This window comes from Tetrahymena thermophila (genome assembly GCF_000189635.1).
Source record: "Tetrahymena thermophila SB210 genomic scaffold scf_8254636, whole genome shotgun sequence".
Lineage (NCBI taxonomy): Eukaryota > Ciliophora > Oligohymenophorea > Hymenostomatida > Tetrahymenidae > Tetrahymena > Tetrahymena thermophila.
In genome coordinates, this window is record NW_002476405.1 from 97,840 (window position 1) to 120,647 (window position 22,808).

The 22,808-nt window shown below is 22.7% G+C and overlaps 5 protein-coding genes across 5 annotated transcripts; 3 read left to right on the top strand and 2 right to left on the bottom strand. All coding sequences in view use genetic code 6, as the record gives it.

Moving 5' to 3' along the window:
• Positions 1-4,451: 4,451 nt before the first annotated feature.
• Positions 4,452-6,530, top strand: TTHERM_00488340 (60S ribosomal protein L18; the record flags this gene model as incomplete). The annotated part of the gene is made up of 4 exons (XM_001016809.3): positions 4,452-4,740; positions 5,197-5,255; positions 5,435-5,459; positions 6,238-6,530. 4 exons carry the CDS (start codon positions 4,452-4,454, stop codon positions 6,528-6,530), a joined length of 666 nt encoding a protein of 221 aa, XP_001016809.2.
• Positions 6,531-8,659: 2,129 nt separating this feature from the next.
• On the top strand, positions 8,660-13,080 carry TTHERM_00488350 (coatomer subunit beta; the record flags this gene model as incomplete). The annotated part of the gene is made up of 10 exons (XM_001016810.3): positions 8,660-8,932; positions 9,166-9,620; positions 10,473-10,886; positions 10,939-11,423; positions 11,527-11,738; positions 11,797-12,029; positions 12,083-12,628; positions 12,725-12,846; positions 12,902-12,984; positions 13,042-13,080. The coding sequence occupies 10 exons, from the start codon at positions 8,660-8,662 to the stop codon at positions 13,078-13,080; spliced, it is 2,862 nt and encodes a 953-aa protein (XP_001016810.3).
• Positions 13,081-14,393: 1,313 nt separating this feature from the next.
• Positions 14,394-16,417, bottom strand: TTHERM_00488360 (DNA-binding protein Mel-18, RING finger protein; the record flags this gene model as incomplete). The annotated part of the gene is made up of 7 exons (XM_001016811.2): positions 16,244-16,417; positions 16,038-16,137; positions 15,617-15,871; positions 15,259-15,498; positions 14,804-15,194; positions 14,586-14,739; positions 14,394-14,534 (listed from the first exon to the last, which is right to left on the bottom strand). The coding sequence occupies exons 1-7, from the start codon at positions 16,304-16,306 to the stop codon at positions 14,394-14,396; spliced, it is 1,344 nt and encodes a 447-aa protein (XP_001016811.1). The 5' UTR covers positions 16,307-16,417.
• Positions 16,418-17,543: 1,126 nt separating this feature from the next.
• On the top strand, positions 17,544-20,212 carry TTHERM_00488370 (hypothetical protein; the record flags this gene model as incomplete). Its single annotated transcript, XM_001016812.2, has 6 exons — positions 17,544-18,221; positions 18,358-18,612; positions 18,676-18,703; positions 18,757-19,683; positions 19,738-19,964; positions 20,201-20,212. 6 exons carry the CDS (start codon positions 17,544-17,546, stop codon positions 20,210-20,212), a joined length of 2,127 nt encoding a protein of 708 aa, XP_001016812.2.
• Positions 20,213-21,798: 1,586 nt separating this feature from the next.
• On the bottom strand, positions 21,799-22,503 carry TTHERM_00488380 (cell surface immobilization antigen; the record flags this gene model as incomplete). Its single annotated transcript, XM_001016813.1, has 1 exon — positions 21,799-22,503. The coding sequence occupies one exon, from the start codon at positions 22,501-22,503 to the stop codon at positions 21,799-21,801; it is 705 nt and encodes a 234-aa protein (XP_001016813.1).
• Between the last annotated feature and the right edge of the window lie 305 nt (positions 22,504-22,808).

Consider the following 22,808-nt stretch of genomic DNA (forward strand, 5'->3'; position numbering starts at 1 on the left):
ATATGCATTTGCCATTATTTTAAGGTTTTGTATATTATTAGGATCAATTTTTATTGGTTTATTAATCCAGTATATTGACTGTTCTATGAAACCATTTTTTTTATATTAGTCTCCTATAATAAAATAGCTATTTAGTGGATCAATTCTAATTGCTTATAAATAAAATTTAAATGAGATATTAAATTGCTTCAGTTCAAAATATAAGCTTGCTAAATGTATATTGGATTCAAAATGGTTTGGGTTTATTTCAAGTACTTTTTTTAAGCAAAATATAGCTTATTAATATATTTTAAGTTCCATATAAGCTATTCCTAATTGATAATGAGATTATTGACAGCTAGAATCAATTTAAATTGCTAATTTGTAATAATTAATAGATTTTTCTAAATTATTTTAATATTTAAATAATAGTCCTAAGTTTTAACAAACTGACTTTTATTTTTTATCTATTTCCAAAGCCATTAAATAGTATTCAATTGCCTCATCAATTTAATTTTATTCCTAAAATATTAATCCTAAATTAACTATTGGTTCTGCATATGATTCATCTATACTGCTAGCTTTTTTAAAATATTTAATTGCTTTATCTATCCTGTTTTACTTTTTGTATGATACACCTATTAAATTTAAAGCTTTTATATTCATTTAATCAGTTTCAATAATTTTTTTAAAGGAAGAAATAGCTAAATCAAAATTGTTTCTATTTAGATGAATTAATCCTTAATCGTAAATTATTTATTATTTATTTTTTTAAGAATCCTTCTTTCTTTAACCATTATGTTGATTTTTGAAGCATTTATCATAAATTTCTTTATAAATTAAAACAAATAAATAAATAATGCTTAAATATTTAATTAAATAATTACAGTTTATATTTAGTTGTAAACCTAGATAATTTGATATCTTAGTTTTTATTTTACTAAAAATTCCCAAATTTTCTTGTTGAACTTCAAGCCTTTCTGTATTTTTATTTGATTTACTTCTCATTTTATATGTTTGTTTTTTATTTTTTTAACTTATTTTTTTTTGTTGATTTATTTATTATGTTTTTTATTACATTCATTACTTCATTTTTAAAGATAGCTATAAAAAGAAAGATCAATTTAGTAATTATTGAAAAAAAATTGTTAAATAATATTATTAATTCATCATATAAATTCATAGATCCAAATTAATTAGCTTATTTAAAATTTTTAATAAGTAGAATAACTTTAAATCCTACTAAATTATTAAAAATATTTTTAAATATTTTATTTTAAACATTTTCTAACTTTCAGAGTATAAAAAATGCAACATTATAATCACCACCATTTATTTGACCACGTTTAATAATATAAATGGCTAATTTATATTTTAAAAGACACTTTATTTTTCATTTGACCTCTACTCTATTTATAGATAACTTAAAATGATGAATCCAAGCATAATTAAATTACAAACACGTGTTTAAAAACTTTTTAAATGCTACTTAAATTAAAAAATAATAATTGGATGAAAATTTTAATAAATAAATATTTTGTAACAAATTTACATGTTTCATTTATGTGTTAATGAGAACAAATAAATATAAAAGACACTTTATTTTTCATTTGACATCTACTTTATTAATAGAACTTAAAATGATGAATCCAAGCATAAATAAATTACAAACACGTGTTTCAATATTTTTTAAATGTTATTTAAATTAAAAAATAATAATTGGATGAAAATTTTAATAAATAAATATTTTGTAACAAATTTACACGTTTCATTTATATGTTAATGAGAACAAATAAATATAAAAGACACTTTATTTTTCATTTGACATCTACTTTATTAATAGAGCTTAAAATTGTTTTAAATATTTTTTAAATTTTATTTAAATTAAAAAATTATAATTGGATAAATAGCCTTTAAATGCATATTTTATAACAAATCCACTATTTACATGTTTCATTTATATAATAATGAGAACAAATATATTAAACTTTAATGAAATGTAATAAATTAAAAATAAAAAGACTTATAATCAGTGGTAGAATTTAAAAAAAAAAAAATTGGAAAAATATTTTTAATTTTTTTGAAAAAACAACTTAATTAGTGATTAGTGATAATGTACAATAAGTAAAATTTTTAAAAATTATTTAATTTACATTCAAAATCTATTTTCTTAATAATATAAATAAAAATAAAATTTTATAGATCTGTTTTTAAAGAGTAGTTTAGTGTAATTTTTTGAGTTTATTTTAAAATATTATTTAATAGAATATAATAGTTTTTGTTAAAAAATTTTAATAAAATGCATTTTAAACAAATTATTTTGAATTAATCTTAATTTTAGTTATTAACAAAATTGTTTAAATTAATATTTCTTTAATAAATTAATTAAAGAATTTTTTTGGTATTAATAAATATTCTAATGATTTTAATAATTTTTGAATGTAAATTTAATACAAATAATAAATTTCAAAAAAATCTTTTTTTTTGAAATAGTTATTAAATTCTTAGTAAAAGAGTTGTTTTTAGATTGTATGATAGTATTAAAGATATAAATAAGTAAATTATTACAAAATAGGATTTTGAAGTTATTTTACTAGCCACAACTTTATAAAAAAATTTAAAGTATTCTATTGTAATAGAACCTATTTTTATTTCAAATAGGATTTGTCTAACGGTGAAATAAAATTAGTTTGTTTAAATATTCTTGAGTTATTAGATATAGTAATTAATTATAAATAGTATTTTAAGCCATTAGCAAAATTGCCTAAATTAGTCATTTCTTTAAAATTTATCTTGAGGAAAGTTAAGTAAGGTATTATGAATATTAAAAGGTATTCGAATTTACTATTGCGGTTTTAATGATTTAGTAGAAGCTATGAATTCAGTAAAAAAGTAGAAAATATGGAGTCTTCAATTTTATAATAAATTATGATTATTAAAAAATTAATGAAATTATAAACCAAAATTGTTTTAAGTTAAAAATAGAGTTAAAAAAGAAAGACTAAAATAAAAAAATCCATCAGCTTTTTAAAAAAAAACAATTTTTTAATAACTTTTGATAATATTTAATAGTGTATTTTCTATTTTATTTATCAAAACATAAAAGATCTTAAGAAATATAATATTTATTAAATATATTTTTCAAGGCTTTAAAAAAAATAAATATATAATAATTAATAGTTTAACTAAATTGGATATTTTTGCAATAAAAATTATAAAATATTTTCATTTTAATTAAAATTCAAAACAAACAGCTGAATATTTTTATTTTGATATATTGATAAAATATTGAAAAATGATTGACTATAACAACTAAAAATATATTTAAGTTTAGTAGAATATATTAACATTTTTACAATATATTTTTAATATTTAAGTTTAAAATATTAAGGCTATTTTTTAGGTAATAATTTTTCATGTAAAATTTATCAGAAAGGGTTTCTCAGCTAATAATATGCATGTATTTCTAATTTAAAATATTATTAGAATATTAATTATAATTTTACATCTGTTTATAATTAACTTATATCAGTAATTTAAAACAATAAGTATATATGGCAAGCAATTGTAAACCCATAAAAAGTAGGATTAAGCGTATTTTAATATGATTTTAGATAAAATTAATAAAATTTTAATTTAATTTGTAGATAGCTTGATAAAATTAAGAATTATATATTCTTTATCAAATTTTTTATGAGAATAAATTAGAATAAAAAGAATCAAAGCTTTATTTATATATTATAGTTGTGTAATTAAAATTAACTGCTGTTTTAAATCTTTTCGTTCATAATTCTCATCTAATTTTTGAAATATTTTAGTTAGTGTTTTGTAATCTATTTTTTTCCTTAAAAAATAGACTAATCAAATTTTTTTAGTAATTCCTTAGAATATTATTATTAAAAATTTTATTTATTTTAGATTTTTTAAATATGTAATTTATTTAGTTTGATTTAGTTTTAAAATTAGATTAAAATTTTAGCTAAATTTTTAGAAATAGAATATTTAAATTTATTTATTGAATAAATCTTAATTAATTAATTATTTCATTTAATTTATTTTTATTTTAATATTAAAATAATTTTTTATCCAAAAAATAAATAAAAATTTTTTAAAGAAATAATGTTTAATTTTAAGTATAAAATCAATTTATCAAAAAAAATGGACAATTTTTATGTTGATTATTTTGAAAAATCATAAATAAATCAATAAAAATGCAATCTAAGCAACTAAATGTGTTATTAATCGATTGATTTATTAGTTATTGAATATTAATGAAATAAAGCTAATAATGAAGTTGATTGATATTAAGTGAAAATATATAAGTAAGTAAATAAATAAATGAATAGAGCAATTTGAAGAAATTAAATAAATGAATGAAAGAAGTGAATATTTAAAGAAATGAAGGAAATATATGCTAGCATGCATGAAAGAGATAGCAAGTAAAAATGAATGGAGAAATGTTAGAAAAATGAATGACTATTTAAAATAAGAATGGGCTAAAAAAGAAAAATAAAATAAGATGCTTTGAGGAGGAAATTCAATATAATTTTTGGGAGTGCGAAAATATAGACGGGTAGAGGCAAATTAATTAGAAAGAGGAGAGATTAAAAGGCTAAAAGATATAAAAACAATTTTTAAAGGCAAAAAATAAATTAATCAAAACAAAGACATATATATAGTAAATAAAAATGGTATCTCACTTAAAGAAGACTAGAAAGTTGAGAGGTCACGTCTCTCACGGTCACGGTAGAGTCGGAAAGCGTAATTAAAAATCCACTATCATCTTATTCATCATTTAATCTCAATCCATCTCATGGGATTCTTCTTTCAGTCCATCTTCGATTCGCTTCGTTCGTACAAAAATCATGATTTGATTTTTTCATAAAAATAAATCAATCTGTTAAAGAGCGAGCAAGATGGTTCAAAGCATCCTTTAATGCAATCAAACGTTACTTTATCTTTCGAAAAACTAAATAATCTAGGACTTAAGCTCAGTCCCGCTAATGAAACAACTAACTAGGTCGTTCCAAAATAGAAAAATAAGAAAGAAAAAATAGATTTAGTAATTTAAAGCATGCATTATTGTAGATAGTTAGCTTGAAGGGAGACAAAGTCAACCCTCAAGCTAATTTTGAAGGAGGACATGAGATAAGGGATTAGAGAAAACAAACAACTAAATAAACAAAATTATTAATACAATTTCATTCTAAAATATAGACAGAAAGGGTGGTTGCAGAGGTGGTCGTGGTAAGGCCGGTGGTATGCATCATCACAGAGTAATTATTTCTTTCTTAATTTTTTTTCAATCAGTTTAATCGAATTCTACTTCGCTTTTGCATACTGTTTGAAAGCTCAATTAGTTTGCAAGCAAGAGTGAGTAGAATTGGAGATAACTTTATTTCTTTGATTTATCTATCTAGTCACCAATATTGATAAATTTATTTTAATTAAATAGATCTTGATGGAAAAGTGGCATCCTGGTATGATATCAAATTAAATACAAATATTCATATATAAAAAAGCAAATTTAATACTTCTTTATAAGGGAATTTAGTTTATAACAGCATCTTAAATATAACAACAAAAGCAATTTATTTATTCATCCATTGCTTAACTACTTTTCAGAAAAACCAAAACAATAGAGCAAAGATTATTTCTATCAACAAATTTTTGTTCAATTTACAATTGAAAAATTGCAGCTAAAAATAAGAAATTTAAAATAAGTAAAATTTTCTTGATAGTAATTAACTTAAAAGTTCAATGAATCGAATTTTTCACCTGGTTTACTGAATGAATCCAAAATTAATTCTATCTGAGCTAGCTCCTCTACACACACAATTTGTTGAAAAGACTTATCAAAAAATAATGAATAATTAATTAATTAGCCATCTAGCAAATATTAAGTTCAAATAAATACCTATGAAGTTTCTAAGTATTTTATTGATAGAATTGAATCAAAGTCATAAATAAATCAAAGGATATAAACAAATTAACAGATAGATATGCTTATAAATACGAGAAGTAATGATAAACAGTATTGCTTATTTTTGATTAGAGAAAGATCATATATATTCAATAAGATTGAATGAATAATTTCTTCCTTACTTACTGTTAAGCTGAAAAGAGTTTAGAATAAATAAATAGAAAGCATTTTTGTTAAATTTGAACGATGCTGCTACTTAAGCAAATTCCTTTTTATAAAATTTTAAAACGATGTTATTTTAATATAAAAACTAATATATTTTTTGTTTTGATTAGGCTACTACGGAAAGTTGGGTATGAGAACCTTCCACTTAAAGAAGAACCCTCTCCACTGCCCCGTTGTTAATATCGACAAGCTCTGGAGTTTGGTTTCTGATGCTACCAGACAAAAGTACGCTGAAGATAAGAAGAAGGTCCCCGTTATTGATGTTACCAAGGCTGGTTTCTTCAAGGTTTTGGGTAAGGGTAGACTCCCCAACCAACCTGTCGTTGTTAAGGCTAAATACTTCTCCAAGACTGCTGAAAGAAGAATCGTCGCTGTCGGTGGTGCTTGCGTCCTCACTGCTTGATTTAACAAACAACCAACCAAAACTTCTATTCATAAATTATACTAAACTATATGCTCATATATCATACAAAATATCATATTTTTTAAATGCCATATATATGTGCGTGTACTTTATTTAAATTTTTAACTCAAAACTATTTTTCATATAAACTTATTCATTCTTCCCTATAACTTAACAACAACGAAAAAAAAAAAATACTTCTCAAATATTCAAAACAAATATTTTTACATTTTTCTAATTCCAAATACAAAATGTAAACAAATATTCAAAATTTTTAAATAAATTAATTAATGAATGAATGAATGTATCTTTGTTAATTTCAAAATAATTTTGATGTTCATTCAATCAGTCAAATAATGAAAACTTCTCAACCTTAAACTCATTAATATTTAATTTCGTATAATAAATCAAATTTATAAATAGTAGTTATTTAATCCCTTCATAAGTAATTTTGAGCAATAAATTCTTAAATATTTCAAAAAGCTTTATCAAAAAAGTAAATCAATTTAAAACAAAATAATTACAAGAATAAAAAATTTATTATTTTACAAAAAAATAAATCTACTAAACTAAATTAAAATCTAAATCTAATTTAATAAAACTTTCTTATATCAATTTTGAAATTTTAATAAAATAAATAGTTTTGAATATAACAATTTTTTAAATGTTTGTTTAATTTAAATTGTTGATTGTGCTTGTAATTTAGAAATTAAAAATTATTTTAAATTTTAATATAAAAATAATTTATTATTAAGTAAGCATATATAAAAAATAATTTAAACTAATAAAATATTCTTTTATCTTAAATAATATTAAATATTAAAAAAAATAACTTAATTATACAATTTAATATAAATAAATTCAGATAATTATTTTTGATTTATTGAGTTTACTTAATTCCTTTTCAAACTATAATTTTCATATATTTTAAATTAATTTGATCTTAATTTTAATATTATTTGGTTATATTTATCTCAATATTTCATAAAAATTTAATAAAAATTATGATAAATACTACCTTAATTTCATTTGTGTTTGCTGATTTCAAAAACTAATTTTAAACAAGTACTTTAAATACCTATGAAAAGTATTTAATTTAAACATGAAATATATCTTAGGATTGCAATATTATTCAAAATAACATATTTCATTTTTGAAATTATATTTTTAATTTCTGTTTAATAGATATTTATTTAATTAATCTTCCTGAGTATTTTAATAATTTTATTGACTTATTTATATATCTTTTATCACCAAAATTAGATTATTTGCGTTTATTTATATTAATTTATTAAGATTTTTAGAATTCTCTATTTAAACTAAACTAACCTTTTTAAATTTATTTTTATGATATTAAATTTGAATTTCTTATTTATTTTTTTGTGCATTTTTAAAGATAAAATTAGTTAGTAAATAAATTATATCACTCGATTTAGAATACTATTCAAATAAATTTAAAAAACCTGAATATAGCTCAATTTATGTGTCAAATTTTATTTTAAATAATCATTAATTTTGGAATAAGTTTGTTTCAACATTTTTTTGTAAGTATTTAAATTAAATTTTAATCATTAAATAATTATTTTTTTTAATAGAAAACCAATCAAAAAAATAATGAGTTGAGTGTATTAAATTAAAAATGAATATTTAGGAGTTTATTAGAAAAGCATTCTTCTTTTGAAATTGAATAAAAAAAAATAAATATATTGAATGAATCCGAAATGATTGTTTACACGCGTTGAACCATACGATTGAATAATTGAAAAATGAATGAATATATGTATTATTAAGTTTTTTTTTCATTCTAATTTTTAATTAATTAGATTGATGATAAAAGAAAGTGATTATTTAGAGAAAAAGCATACAAAAAACAATATCTGATATAAATAAATGAATTTAATTTATTATCCTTGTTTTATTTAAGAATATCAATAATTTAGTAAAGCACTTAATATGCATGCAAGTAATTAAATAAATTAATTAACAAATAAACGACCTTATAAATCAATATATAAATTCACATACTGTTTTAGGTAAAGAAGATATTTAATAGAAATAAAAAGGCAAATAAAATAAGAAATATATTACAAAAGTTAATTTTATAAGCAACTTAGTAAGTTCAAAGAAAGATGGCATCAGCAAATATATAATAAGCTAGCGAGCACAAAGAACGTTATTGTAGCATTTATATTAGAGCTGAATAAGAGCAGCTCACTCCTTAAGAAATTAAGACTCTTCTTATGGGAAAATATGAAGAAAAGATTAAAGGTCTTAAGTCCCTCATTTATGCAATTATTCAGGATGAGAATTTTGATAAATTGACCATGACTATTATAACTTACTTGGTTCCTTATCAAGCTGAAAACCATGACCTCAAGAAGATTTTGTTGTACTACTGGGAAGTAAATAAATAAATAGATCAATAAATTATGAGCAATATTTATCATGAAAGCAAGCAAATATTCAAAAGCTGAATAAAAACCAGATAAATTAATTTATTTTAATTGATTTTGCAGTAAATAAATATAAATGAAATCATTTAGAAATATCTATGAATATGTTTTTGAGCTTGAAATGATGAATATTAAATAAGAAGAAGCATATTAATTTTATTATAAAATGAATATAAAAATAGATCATTGAGAAGGTCAATAAAGATGGTAAGCTTAAAGACGAAATGATTTTAGTTTGCAACAGTTTGAGATCAGACTTGTTGCATCCAAACGAGTATTTAAGAGGAAGAACTCTTCGTTTGGTTTCAAGAATTATGTATAAGGGTATTTTAGAGCCTTTAATTTCAAGTATTATGGAAAGCTTAAATCACAAGCACACTTATGTTAGAAGAAATGCTATTATCGCTATTTACTAAATATTTTTAAATTTCGGTGATGATCTGATTAATGATATCGATACTGAAATGGAAAAGGTCCTCTAAAACGAAACTGATTTGTCAACCAAAAGAAACGCTTTCCTACTTCTTTATCATACCAACCTTGAGAAAGCTATGGCTTACCTCTATTAAATTATTTAAGATGATAGAGTTGACGAAATGGGAGACATCATGCAACTTTCAGTCTTGGAACTCTTTAGGTAATTTAATACTCAAAATATTTTTTGGATACAAAAAAAATGATATTGTCTACAAAAGCAAACGATTTTCCTCAATTTAAATTTAAGACTTAAAGATTCAACCTCCTTTTATATATATAATTTGGAATTGGAATGTATTTAGTTAAATAGCCAACAAATTGACTGATCATTCATTCTTTGAATAAAGCATAATGTATAGTAGCAAAGAGTTAGAAATAATGTTAAATAAATAAAATTACCACAAAATAAAGCAATAAAAAAGAAATGGTTTAATTATTGTAAACATATATAAATATAAAAATACTAAAGGCAATGTTATTGATTGTGTACTTAAAAAGGAAAGACACACAAGTATTATTTGTCAAATTTTAGGTTTTTAGATCTCATTATTTAATTAATAGTTCAATAGTTGGTTTAAATTCTCATCAATAATTTTCGATATTAATATTATTATATCTATTACTCATTTTAAACTCTAAAAATAAATTCATATTCCAATTTAATATGAAACAAAAAAGCAATTAAACTTGAAATTAAAACCTAGATAGATTTTAAAAACAAAATATAAATTAAGCAACTTTCTTTAAGTTCCATAAGTCAATAAAGTGCAATATTTTTAGAAACAACAAATTAAACAGTGGATGTTATGATTAACCTTTCACCTCAAATTAAGAATATCAATAATTTTATTGATAACTAAAATAAGGAGGATTTTATTAATTTTACAAAATTGAGAGATACTTTCACTTATTTTAAAAATAAATATCGTCTAATAAATTCAATAAATAAAAATTATTCTATTTTTTTCTATAAAATTAAAAATACATTTAAATATTTATTTAATTTGAATAGAAAAACTTGCAAATATGATCCTAGCTAGAAATCTAAGCTTATGAAATGCATTTTATTCTTCTAAAAATCCCGTAGTCCTTCTGTTTAGTTTGAGTGTGCTAATACTTTAATATAAATATCTAATACACCTACAACTTTGAAGTTAGCCACTAATATATATGTTTAACTATTGTTAAATAACTCAGAAAACAATGTTAAAATGGTAGTTCTTGATAAAATTTAATATATTCTCAATATTGAACCTAAATATCTTGAAGAACAAGTTATTGAAATTACTAAAGTATTGAACAATCCTTCTAACTAAATTCGTAAAAATGCCATTGATATTATTTCAAGCTTAACTAACTCTAGAAACGTCAGCTATATCTTCCCTAAGGTTGTCAAAGAAGTAAAGAAGACAATTTCTGAAGAAAAGTAATTTTTAGCTAGATTGCCATCATATTTTTAATTATATTATTTTTATTAGTGGAAAGGAATTTACTAAGATTCTTCTTGATTTTGTTGAGTACTGCGTTTTTAACTTTGAAAGCGTTTTAGACGATGTTATGAATTTGATCAACGAAGTATTCTTAACTAACAGTGGCTTAAAACAAAAAACTTAAGATCAAGTAAAAAGAATCCTTACTGGAATTGTTACAACCTATCCTCAAAGCAGAGAGCGTTTGATGTCAAAGTTGTTAGAAAGATTTAGAGACATCTCATCTCCTTACATATACAATGGTGTTCTCTGGATTCTTGGTGAATACTCCTCAGGAGAATAAGTCACCCGTAGCTTAGATTAAATCTTAGAAGCAATTGGTTCACTTCCAATCACCTATGTTTAATAAACTACCGACGACCAAAAGTCAGAAGAAAAAGAAGCACCTAAACCTACTTAAAAAAAATACAAAACAGTCATTTTAGCTGATGGTAGCTATGGTACTGAAGTAATTGAAGAAAAGGAAGCAAGAAGTAAATCTATAAATTAAATCATAATCTTATAAATTATTATAAATTTCTAATTTTTTTAAAAATAAAAAATAAATAATTACCATAATTTTTTACAAAAAAATAGAATAATCAGTTGATGCTAGTGAACAACAAGATTCTTAATTCAGAATTATTCTTTCTCAATATTCTTACATAGGTAGTATTGCTGCCCGTACTTTACTAAAGCTGGTTTTCAAGATCAAGCTTGATGCTAAGAAATACAACAAGTACACTAGCTAAATTTTGTTAGTTTTCTGTTCTTTGATTAGATTGTACACTGCTAAGCAAAGCAAGAAGGTAGAATAAATTATTGCAATATTATAAAATGTATTAAAATTATTCATATTTAATTTAGAATGAAGAATATGATTTAGATTCTCTTGAAAAAATATACCTTGGTGTTAAGTTATTGACTGAGCCTAAGAAGTTTGTAAATGAAAAGATTTAATGGTTAGAAAGCAATGAAAATATTGTGAAGCACAAAGAGAAATTGACAAAGAGAACTGATCTTGAACAATAAAGAGAAGAAAAGAAAGATTCACATATTGCCAAATAGCCTGATGATTTAATTGTTATTAGAGCCTTGAAGTAAATAAAAAAATAAAATTGTAATAATTAACTTTTTAAATGTAAACTTAAAGGGGTAAGCAAGCAGAAATTGGTGATTTAGATTTGTAGGATGAAGAAATAAATTAAATAGAATTTAAAGGAGTTGGAGAAGACAATGATTTTGCAAGCAAATTAAATAAATTGGTCTAATTAACTGGATATAGTGATCCAATTTATGCTGAATCATTTGTTTACATTCATAAATATGATATTTAATTCGAAACTTTGTTAATAAATCGCACAACCAAGCCCTTACAAAAAGTTCAAATAGAATTCTTCACTCAAGAAAATGATTAAAAGAGAGTAATTGAGAAGGCATAGGCTGTAACCTTATAACCTAACTAAAGTGCTTATGTAAAAACTTCTCTTAAATTCACCTCAATAGATATAGGAGTTATTTTCGGTGCCATCAACTACGAAAATATTGCTGGTATTGAACAAGCTTATTTAATCACTAAAGAAATAGATATTGACCTAATTGATTTCGTATATCCTGCAGAAATAGATTTTAATTCTTATAGAGAAATGTGGGCTAAGTATGAATGGGAAAACCGTATTGTCATCAATCCTCAAAAGATGTAAATAATTATTTAATAATTAACCTTAATATAAAATTTAAAAAAATATTTATTTATATTAATTAAAACTAAAATTTATTTTAATGTCTAAAAAAGCGAGATGTTATAATTCTTCCTCTAATTCAAAGAATAATTTAAATTATATATGCTTAACGACGAAGAGGAAATCAAAAATGCTACAGTAATTTGTGTCAATTTCTATGCTAAGACCAAGCTAGGTAAAAAAATGATAAAGAAATAACTTTAAACTAAATTTAAATTATATAATATTAGGTGATGATTTCCTCATAAACATCAGCGCAGAGTCTCAAAATGGTTCTGTTACAGGAACAATTAGAATCAGAAGTAAAGTTAAAGTAATTTTAATAATTTATCTAAATGAAGGTCGTTAACAATATATAATATAAAAAAAGGGTGTAGTTGTAAGCATAGGATAAAAATATAGGTAATGAAAATAAATATCTAAGAAACATAAATAAATCAATCAATCAGAATGTCTATCTATCTGTATTTCTATTAATTTTCTATTTTAGTGTTTAATTTAATTTTTAAAATGCTAAAAAGTATTTATATATATATAATCAATTTCTCATAACAAATTTATACATATTTTTTTATATTTAAGAATATAATCTTGGATTAACTCGATTTAACAAGATTTAAAATTATTTTTGTTAGTTAAAAGCTATATTATTTAAAAACAAGTAAATACAATCTAATAGATAGTTTAAAGTTAATTAATACTAAATTATTTTTTATCTTAAAATTTAAGAGTATTTTTTCCAAAATAAAAAATATATCAATAAATTATTTATTTATTTATTTAAGGTTTTTTATAAAATTTTTGCAATCTAAATATTAAGACTCTCTATATATTAGTTGCTTACATATTTAAAAGTGATTTTATTGAAAAATACATTTTTAATTTTCATTAGTAAATTTCTTGAAAATTTATTATAAACCTTACTAATTTAATTAGTAATTAACAAGATATTTACTTTAAATAAGATTTTAAAAATAAATGTTTAAAAATTTAATATATATTTTATAAAAGATCTTTTAATATTGCTTAATATTAATTAATTCTAATTAAATAAATAATAAGTTTTTACTTATAAGATAATAGATTTTAACTTTTACTGTTTAGTAAAAAATACCAAAGAATTATATAACTAAATATTACTTATTCCATAAAAAACTTTAACCATATGAAAAATTTAAAAATGGATAAGAGAATTACAAAAAAATGAATTTTTAGATTTTGCTATTATTTTATTTTGATGGCTTTGATAATTTTTAGAAATTACAGTGTTATTAATATTAATAATTTCAATTTGAAATGTAGAAAAAAATTCTAAAAACTGGAACAATTAATTAGTAAATTAAGATTAATTAGACAGTATATGTAAATAAATTTGTATATTTATAATGATATTTTATAAAAAGATAATTTAAATGTTTTTAATGATAAACATGATATTAATTAAGATATAGAAAATATTAATTAACTACATTATTTAGTAGGAAGATGCATGTAAAAGATTACTTTTAAAAGAAATAAATAATTAAAATTTAGTAATAATTAAAGATTGTTTTTATTTTGATTGTCTTTTTTTGTTATTGGTTTTTGCTCTTGTATTTTTAACTCTCTTTATTTATTTTATAACAAACAAATTTAGTTTTCAAATTTTCATTTTTTCTGATATTATTTAATAGCAAGATAGCTTAAGCTAGTTATTTATTTATTATATTATAATTAGTTATTTCATGAAGAATTCTACTCTAGATTATCAAGAACAATTTCGTAATCAAATATAAAAGGTTGACTATCGTTAACTTATTCATAGATTTCTTTAAGAGGAGTGCTTATATCGCATAAAAGTTGTTCGCAAAAGTACAAATTAACCTAAGAATAATATAGCAATTTATATTCAATTTTATTTTTTGAGTAATTTACATTATTGGATGAAATTGTAGGGATATCAATATTCTTTTATTAAGTGTGGGCCTTAATGGTCTTAACGAAAAAGCTCTTTACTTACTTAAGGCTGAGTTCTTGGACATTACTCTTCTTCTGTAAACGTAAAATATTTTACAATCCAACATATTCACTTATTAATTAAAATAAAATATTAGTCAATTAAATTGTTTAATTAACTTATTTAGATTTTTTACTGTTCTAAATTCGTAAGTGGATTGACATAAAATTTGAACAAGGTATCATCGTGCTCTTAGATACTCTTTAATGTTTTTTCTGATATATATCTGTGTCTGTCTGTTTTTGATGTGAATACTTCTAAGGCTCTTTCAGTTGGAGCACTTGTTTTGAAGGGGAACTTCTTTAATTTTACTTAAGTAGGAGGAATTTGAATTTGATTTTAAGGAGGAGAAGGAGCTCTACCTTAATTTGATTATGTTTAATTTTAAGCTGGTGCTTAAATTTAACGCTATGCAGGAGATTAGTTTGTTTATTATTTTTTTTGGACTTATTGTTCATATTAAACACTAGGCTTTCTCTTACCATTCAGTTACAGAGGATCTTTTTGTTTCTCTTCGCTATCTTCTTCTAATTTAAATTAATCAAAATTTAATTAATCAATTTATAACTTTGCTGGATATATTGTTTTTACCGTAGGAACTACTGCTATTTTCTTCCTAATCTGATTTGTTGGATGTATCAGCTTGTTTTTTGTAGTAATCAGGGTATTTTTCAAGAAGAATTTGCTTCATTTTTAAAAAGCTGCTCTCTTCATAAAGGTCTTAGACGAACTTATCAAAGGGAATGTTAAGATATTTATCGACAACCATTTTAAGGTTTAATTTAGGAGAGTCAGAGTGCTTTTTCTTCCTTTGGTATTGTTGTTGATTGACTGTTTAAGTAATTATTTAATTTATTTAAAATTATCACAAAAAGGATTTATTTGAAATTTATAAAATTAAATTCCATTTATTTATTTATTTAAAAAATAAATTAATAAAATGTTTTACGATTTTCGTAGTTAAATTCGTCAAGTAAGAATTCTAAATCAATAAGGGGAAATAGCTCTTTTACTCTTTTAACGATCAACTGCTCTTATTTAGCAAATTGGGGGTACAAGAAATCTACCATTTGCTGTTTGTAGGGGTCTTTTCTGATGGATTTACTGAGATGGATTTCAAGTTCACCTTTGCAAGATGGACACTTTCTTTTGTTTTTAGTGTTCTGGTTTTTGGAGATGTAGTCATGAATGCATATTTTGCAAACTTTTTATATTATATAAATAACATATTATTTTAATATTTACTACAACAAAACAAAAATTAGTGATAGAAGTAATAAAAAATATTTGATATCAAAAAATAAGCAAAGAATTTAGTTTAAATTAATCCATATTTGCTAAATTTGACCAAACATAATCAACTTGCTTACAAGTGTGTCCACATTCTGTAATTGTGTGTGCAAAGCGGAAGTATCCATCACAAATCCCACAGACCAAAAATGAGTTAAGCAAGTTTAGAGGGAATCGTTTCTTTTTGATAATATTAAGAATAATAAATATATATATGATGCGTATTTGAGCAACTAAATCAAATTAAGAATCATTAAAATTCTCCAATATGATAAATTTAATTTACCTTTTCCAAAAATTAGTCTTATTCTTGTTAGATAAAATCTCCTTTGTTGTTTTCTTCAAGCATTTTACTCTCTTGGATATTTCTTTTAAGAAATTTGTTTTTTGATTATTGTTTGTTTTCGATTTACCAAGGTGTTTAAGATTCTTTTGAAATCTTTAATTAATTATTTAATTAATTAATTAAAAATATATGCTTCATAAATCTTTAGATTATCATCATCAATTAAGACATTATAAAATTTGGTTGAGGCAATCAATAGTAATTATTATAGCAAAGCTAGCAATAACATTTCATGTATTTTGGTAATCAGCTATTTATTATTTTGTATATAGTTTTAATTGATTTATATATAATATGAACATATTTATGTATTATTAAATGAATGAAATATTTATTATTCACCTTTTAAGCTACTATTCATTTTTAACATTATATTCTTTCATTAGTGAATAACTCTTTTGATAATCTAATTAAATTGTATAAAATAAATTTAATCACACTCAAATATTTATTAAAATGTTTTTATAAAAGATTGAATTTTTATTCCTATTAGACGCTATTTATAAGATAAAAATTTAAATAATTGAAGTGAATAAATTACATTAAATTGAATATTTAATAAGATTGTCTTGATTGTTAACAAAAAGATGTATATTGAGAAGAAATACTGTTTACAAAGGGCTACGAAATATTTTATTTTATATATCAACCAACCTTATTTATGACAAATGAAATTTGATAATTTATATTTATTCTTCATAAAAAGTAGTAGTCTTTCTTTTGTTCGATCTTCCTTCCTTCTTCTCTTTAATAATTTAATTAAAATGCGAAGGGGTATCTAATATTACAAATATATTTTCTCTATCCAAAAAAGAGGAGAGAGATAGTTAGTTAGATGAATATTGTTTATTTTAAGCGAGCTAGAGAGAATGGAGTAATTAAACATTGTTTGATGTTGTAATATGATTTATTTAATAGTTTTACAGCTTAAGATAACAAATAAGAATATCAACTGTTTTAGAGAAAAATTGACAAGTGAAGATTTTTTTGAAATACAAACTTAATTTGTTTATTTATTATTAATTAATAAATAAAAAACAAACATATTTCTTTTGCTCTAATTCATTCACAAAAAGAAGAGAAATTGACAAGCTATTAATTAGATAGTAATTATTGATTTAAAGTAGAGTAAAAGCAAAAGACAGCTAATTCACTAATAAAATATTTTAAAAACAAAACGCGAAGTTTTGCAAACTCAAAAAAGGAAGGTGTATTTGGATAGTAACCACTATAAGTAGATATGTAGTTAAGGCAGTAGCCTAATTAAAGTCAAACTGCTGACAAAAATTTCTAATGTCTGGGTTGCCCAATGGACATAATGTGCGCTTTTAGTTAATGTGAGAGAGGGAACACCTTATTTTGCTTCAATTGTATCTAGCAAAAACATGAAAATTGCAGCGACCACAAATGGGACTAATACGCATGTTAAATTACAAATTGGACTGAAATGATTTAGGATTTGAAAGAAAAAAGCTACAACGAACTAGAAAACAGTGCTGTTATTACAGCTTACGAGTAGTTAGAGGTCATGAAAAGTACGCTGGTCAATGCACTTGAAAATATGTAATCTAAAATTGTCGAGTACTGTCCCTCCATCAAGACTTATGCAAGAGTTTATAGTTATAAACCTGATTCTGATTTTATTACTAACTTTACACTTAGGAAATCCCTTGTATTCGACCCAGCGAAATAGTCACTCAAGTTCAAGCATCCTATTAACTCAGAAAATGTAGACTTTCCACACATTCTTACCCGAAAGCTCATCCTATAAGCTTAAGATCTCCAGAGGAACTTCAGTCACCAGTGCAAGAAATTCCTCATAGACATCGAAGAAGTTGATCCTTCCTTCTAGAATTTTCGTAATACTTTGCGTGGAGCATCGAAGCTAGCTTTCAAAGACATTATAAAGAATCAAAGAGTAAATTTCTAATTATTACTTACTTTTGTGTCTAAAGCAAGCACACACTTTTTTATTTCATTCAGTAATATCAGTCATATCCTACCTAAATATATTATTATTTCACCATTTTAATCTTAATTTATTTGAAACCTAGGCTGAAAATTACATAGCTGAAAATTTAAACTAGAAGTAGTAAAAAGAGCAGATATTTGCTAAAGAGAATCAAAATATGCTTCCTGACACTCCCAAAATAGAATAGTAGCATGCTGAAGATTCTGCTTCCTATACACTTAGGAGTAGAAACAAAGGTTCAAGCATGAATCTTAGAACTCTGAAGCCCTACAGTAACAATATTAACAATAATAATAGCAATAGTATCTACAATTATTCAAGAAGCCAATCCAGCAGAGTAAATAAAATAATTTACCATAATGATTTATATATAACTTGATGTTAAAATTTTAATTAATAGAACTACAGCCAAGCCGTTGAAAATAAGGGTAAAGAAATATAAATTAATTCTACTTTAAGATATATATAAAACAAATTATAGAAATCACCAATGGAACATCCAATCTTCTAAATAGAAAGAGAAGAAAATTCTACAGAGAAGAAAAAGAAGAGAGAAAACTAAAGATCCTCAAAGATGCACTCAAAATGGGAAACATAATGAAGGCTGCAAAAATCCATGGAGTCAGTGGTTCAGTCATCAGAAAATGGAGAAAATTGTACTCGAGTCTCCCAGAAATTCAAGAATATAATAGAATCTATCAAGAAAACAGGTGTGCATAAGAAAAATACTCTGCAGCAGAAAAGAAGGTTATTCTTATGGAATTAAAATTAGGTAGCGTCAAGCAAAGTGTAGCAAATAAATATAGAATCCACCCTACGACTCTTAGAAAGTGGGAAAAAAAGTTTGGTAAAGAACTTGGTTTTAAAGAATTTGCTGATAGCCGAAATGAATCAATTAGAGAAGATCATGAAGATGGCTACTATGATGTAAAAGAAGAGTACTCAGATGAAGAAGCTGAAGATGGAGATATTGATGGTGATGATGATGAAGATGATGATGAAATTGATATATAAATTGAATAAGAAGATTTAGAAAATGAAGATGCTGATGTAGAAGATGATGTCGATATTCTTGATCACTAATCTTTAGTTGATAACAAAAACTCAAACAGCGTTCAGTTAATAAAAGATCCAAACAATCATATTGAAAGCGTTAGCAATAATAGAAATAATAATGTTAGCAGCAATAATGAAAATAACATAAATAACAACAATAAGAATGACAATAACAACAACAACAATAACAGCAATAATAATAATTAACCTGAGAATGCTAAAACATAAAGTAATAACCAAAGTATAGATGATAAAAACAAAGATAATAACAGTCAGTCTTATTCTTAAGAAAAACCCTAGAAAAAATAGTAATAACAGAGTAATGAGTAGAGAATGAGTCTTCGTACAAGAAGTATCTAATTTTATTCTATATGAAATTCTAAATTTTATGTTTTTTAATTTTTAGGGTAGTAAACAGCAGATTCATCTGTTGACACAAAAAACTCGAGAGCTAATTAATCAATAGATTTGGAAGGAAGTAACAATGAAGAAGATAGTCATGAGTCAGTGAGCCAAGAAGTTCCGAACAAAGAATTGTATAAGCCCCATGCTAGATTCAATAAAAACTTTAAAATTAAAGAAGAGGATTAAAGTGATTCAAACTCAAAGAGAAAAACAAGAAGCACAGTTAATGTAAAAATATTTTAATTTTTTATTTTAATTAAGCTAAGAAATGAAAAAAGTTTATCTAAAATCTCTCAAATATTTTTTATAATTTGGATATTTGTTAATAAAAAAAAAGTTAAGATTTAATTTATTTTCAATAAATCAGCTTAATAAATGATAATTAATTACTATTTTAATTAATAGCTTTTGAAATATTTTTTATTATTTTCTTAAGTAACTCTTTTCTTTTAATAAATAAATAGTAACATTTATGAATGAGTAAGTTAAATTTATTAATATATGTAAGCATCTATATATAAATAACTTAACATAAACAACTAATGATAATTAATTTATTATTAAATGACTACTTATTTATTTTGTTAATCAATATACCTATTAATCTATATTATGTAAATATTTATTTAGGAAAATTATATTTAAATTAATAAATGCTTATTTCTAAGTTAAGGTTATTTCTAAATTTAGTTCGAAAATTTGATAAAAAATTTTTTTTTGACTTTAACTTAGAGGTTTACTTGTTTGTATTCATCACATAAAGTTTATCACATAAATTTATAGTAGAAAATTAAATTTATCACATAAATTTATAGTAGATACAATTTTATCTACCTTATTTTTCTGATAAAATAATATAAAAAGTTTATTTTTATAACTACTAGTTTTTGTAAATTAAAATCAACAAATTTATTAAAAACTGTTATATTCTAAGTTAAATAACTTTCTTAGATGGTACAAATTAATTTATGCTATTCATCCTTTAGTTTATCTATTTTTAAAAAAATAAATTTAGTATCTCTATATGGCCTTTGACTGATGTTTTAGTTTTTTGTTCCTTTCTCTAACTTTAGTTATGAATTTAGAGATATTTTTGTATGTTAAATTAATTTCTTAGAATTAAGATTACATTATACCTTTGTAGTTTAAAATTCCTTTTAGGATAATTTTTTTACTTTCTTATCTTCTCAAGATGAATTAGTTAATAATTCTTACATCACTCTTTTTAGCTCAAAATTTTTATCTATTTGATTGGTTAGTAGATTAATTAATTTTGGTTTTTTATTAATAGCTGTAATATTTTTAAATGTTAAAAAATAAATAATTGAACCTTTTTCTATTTTTTTAGTTTTTAATAATTGAAATAATATGAATCTATTAATAATTTTTGAATATATACTTTTTATGAATTAAAAAAAAAAACTTGATAATATTAAATTTTTTTCATTTAACTAAAATTGTAAAATCCTTTAAAAATTTAAACTTAAATTCCAACAAAAATAAATTTTTGAATGTAAAAATAAACACTATTTCATAATTTAGAAATTAAAAACTATTTTTCTTCTTTATCTTATTTAATTGGGCATTTATAAACATTTTTTATTTAGAAATAATATATTCTTTAGGCAGCAAAGTGTGCACATATGCTTAATAATATATGTTTGAAAAATATTAAAAAATATAGTTTCTACTTACATCAATGTTATTATCATATTATATTATTATTTAACAATTCATCAATAAAAAAATAGTAAAACTTATTAACTACTTTTCTTGCATTAATTAATAATTATAATAAAGATTTTTAATTTTTAACGTTAGAGGAAATATTTATTTACATTAATTTATGTTTTAAAATATAAAATTGTAAAATGATTAAATCTTAATTTTGAAATCAAAACATATAGATAGATAGATAGATAGATAGATAGATAGATAGATAGATAGATAGATAGATAGATAGATAGATAGATAGATACAAAAAAAATAATATTTATACATACATAGGCTAACAATATCAAAAAATGCTTAATGATTATAATTAGATTTATTTTACTTATTCTCAAATAAGTAAAGAAGCTATGAGCAATGCTGAAACAGCTATAACTGATGAGCTACTGCTGCTAGCAGCTGCAACACATTATGTTTTATCTGAACTAGCTTTAATATTAGCAGAATTTTTACCACCTGCATTACATATTTTGCAATCATCATCAGTCCAATCTTAGTTTCTATCGCAAAATCCACCAGTAGTTTTTACACAAGCTGTTCCATAAGAGTTAGGTTTATCGCCATTCGGAGAGCATGAACCACACAATATAAATGTTAAACCAGAATTAGGAATAGGAGCAGCATAGCAAGATTCAATCATACATTAATTTGGTTATAGACCTGTTTTCCATGTAAATGCTAAAGGGAGAGCAGGACAGCTAGTAGAACAATTACTTCCTTATTAGCATTGAATATTCACACCATTATTAATAGGTGTGTTACGACATCCGCTTTAACTAGCGTTAGCATAAATATTTGAATTTCCACCTTATGGGCAAGAAAGACAGAAAGTATCAAAAATGTTTGTTAAACTGCTACCGACAGCACTACAATCAGCAATTTTGAATTTGCCAGCAGTACTACCTGTAATCCAAGTACTTGCACCAGCTGAACCACAAGTAGTAGAGTCAGTAGTTGAATTACAAGTAACATCTGCACCAGGGGTAGTAAAAATCAAGGCTACTGTAAGAGAAAGTACTAATAATTTTTTAATCATTTTATTTTTATTGAGAGTAGTTTTTTTAATTTGGTATTTTATTTAATTTAATTTTATTAAATATTACATTTTTAAAAATTTTTTACATCTCAATTTAAAGATCAGGTTGTAAAATAAAATTATATATATAGATTAAATTGTATTTAAATTTGTAAGACTATATAGATTGATTAATAAATTAGTTCTGCATGTGTTTTTACTTATGTTTATGTGCTTAATTAATCAATAATAAATAACCTTAAAATTTTTTAATTTTATCTGAATCAAATTTATCAGATCATCAGTAAGTTCAATGTTTTTTATAG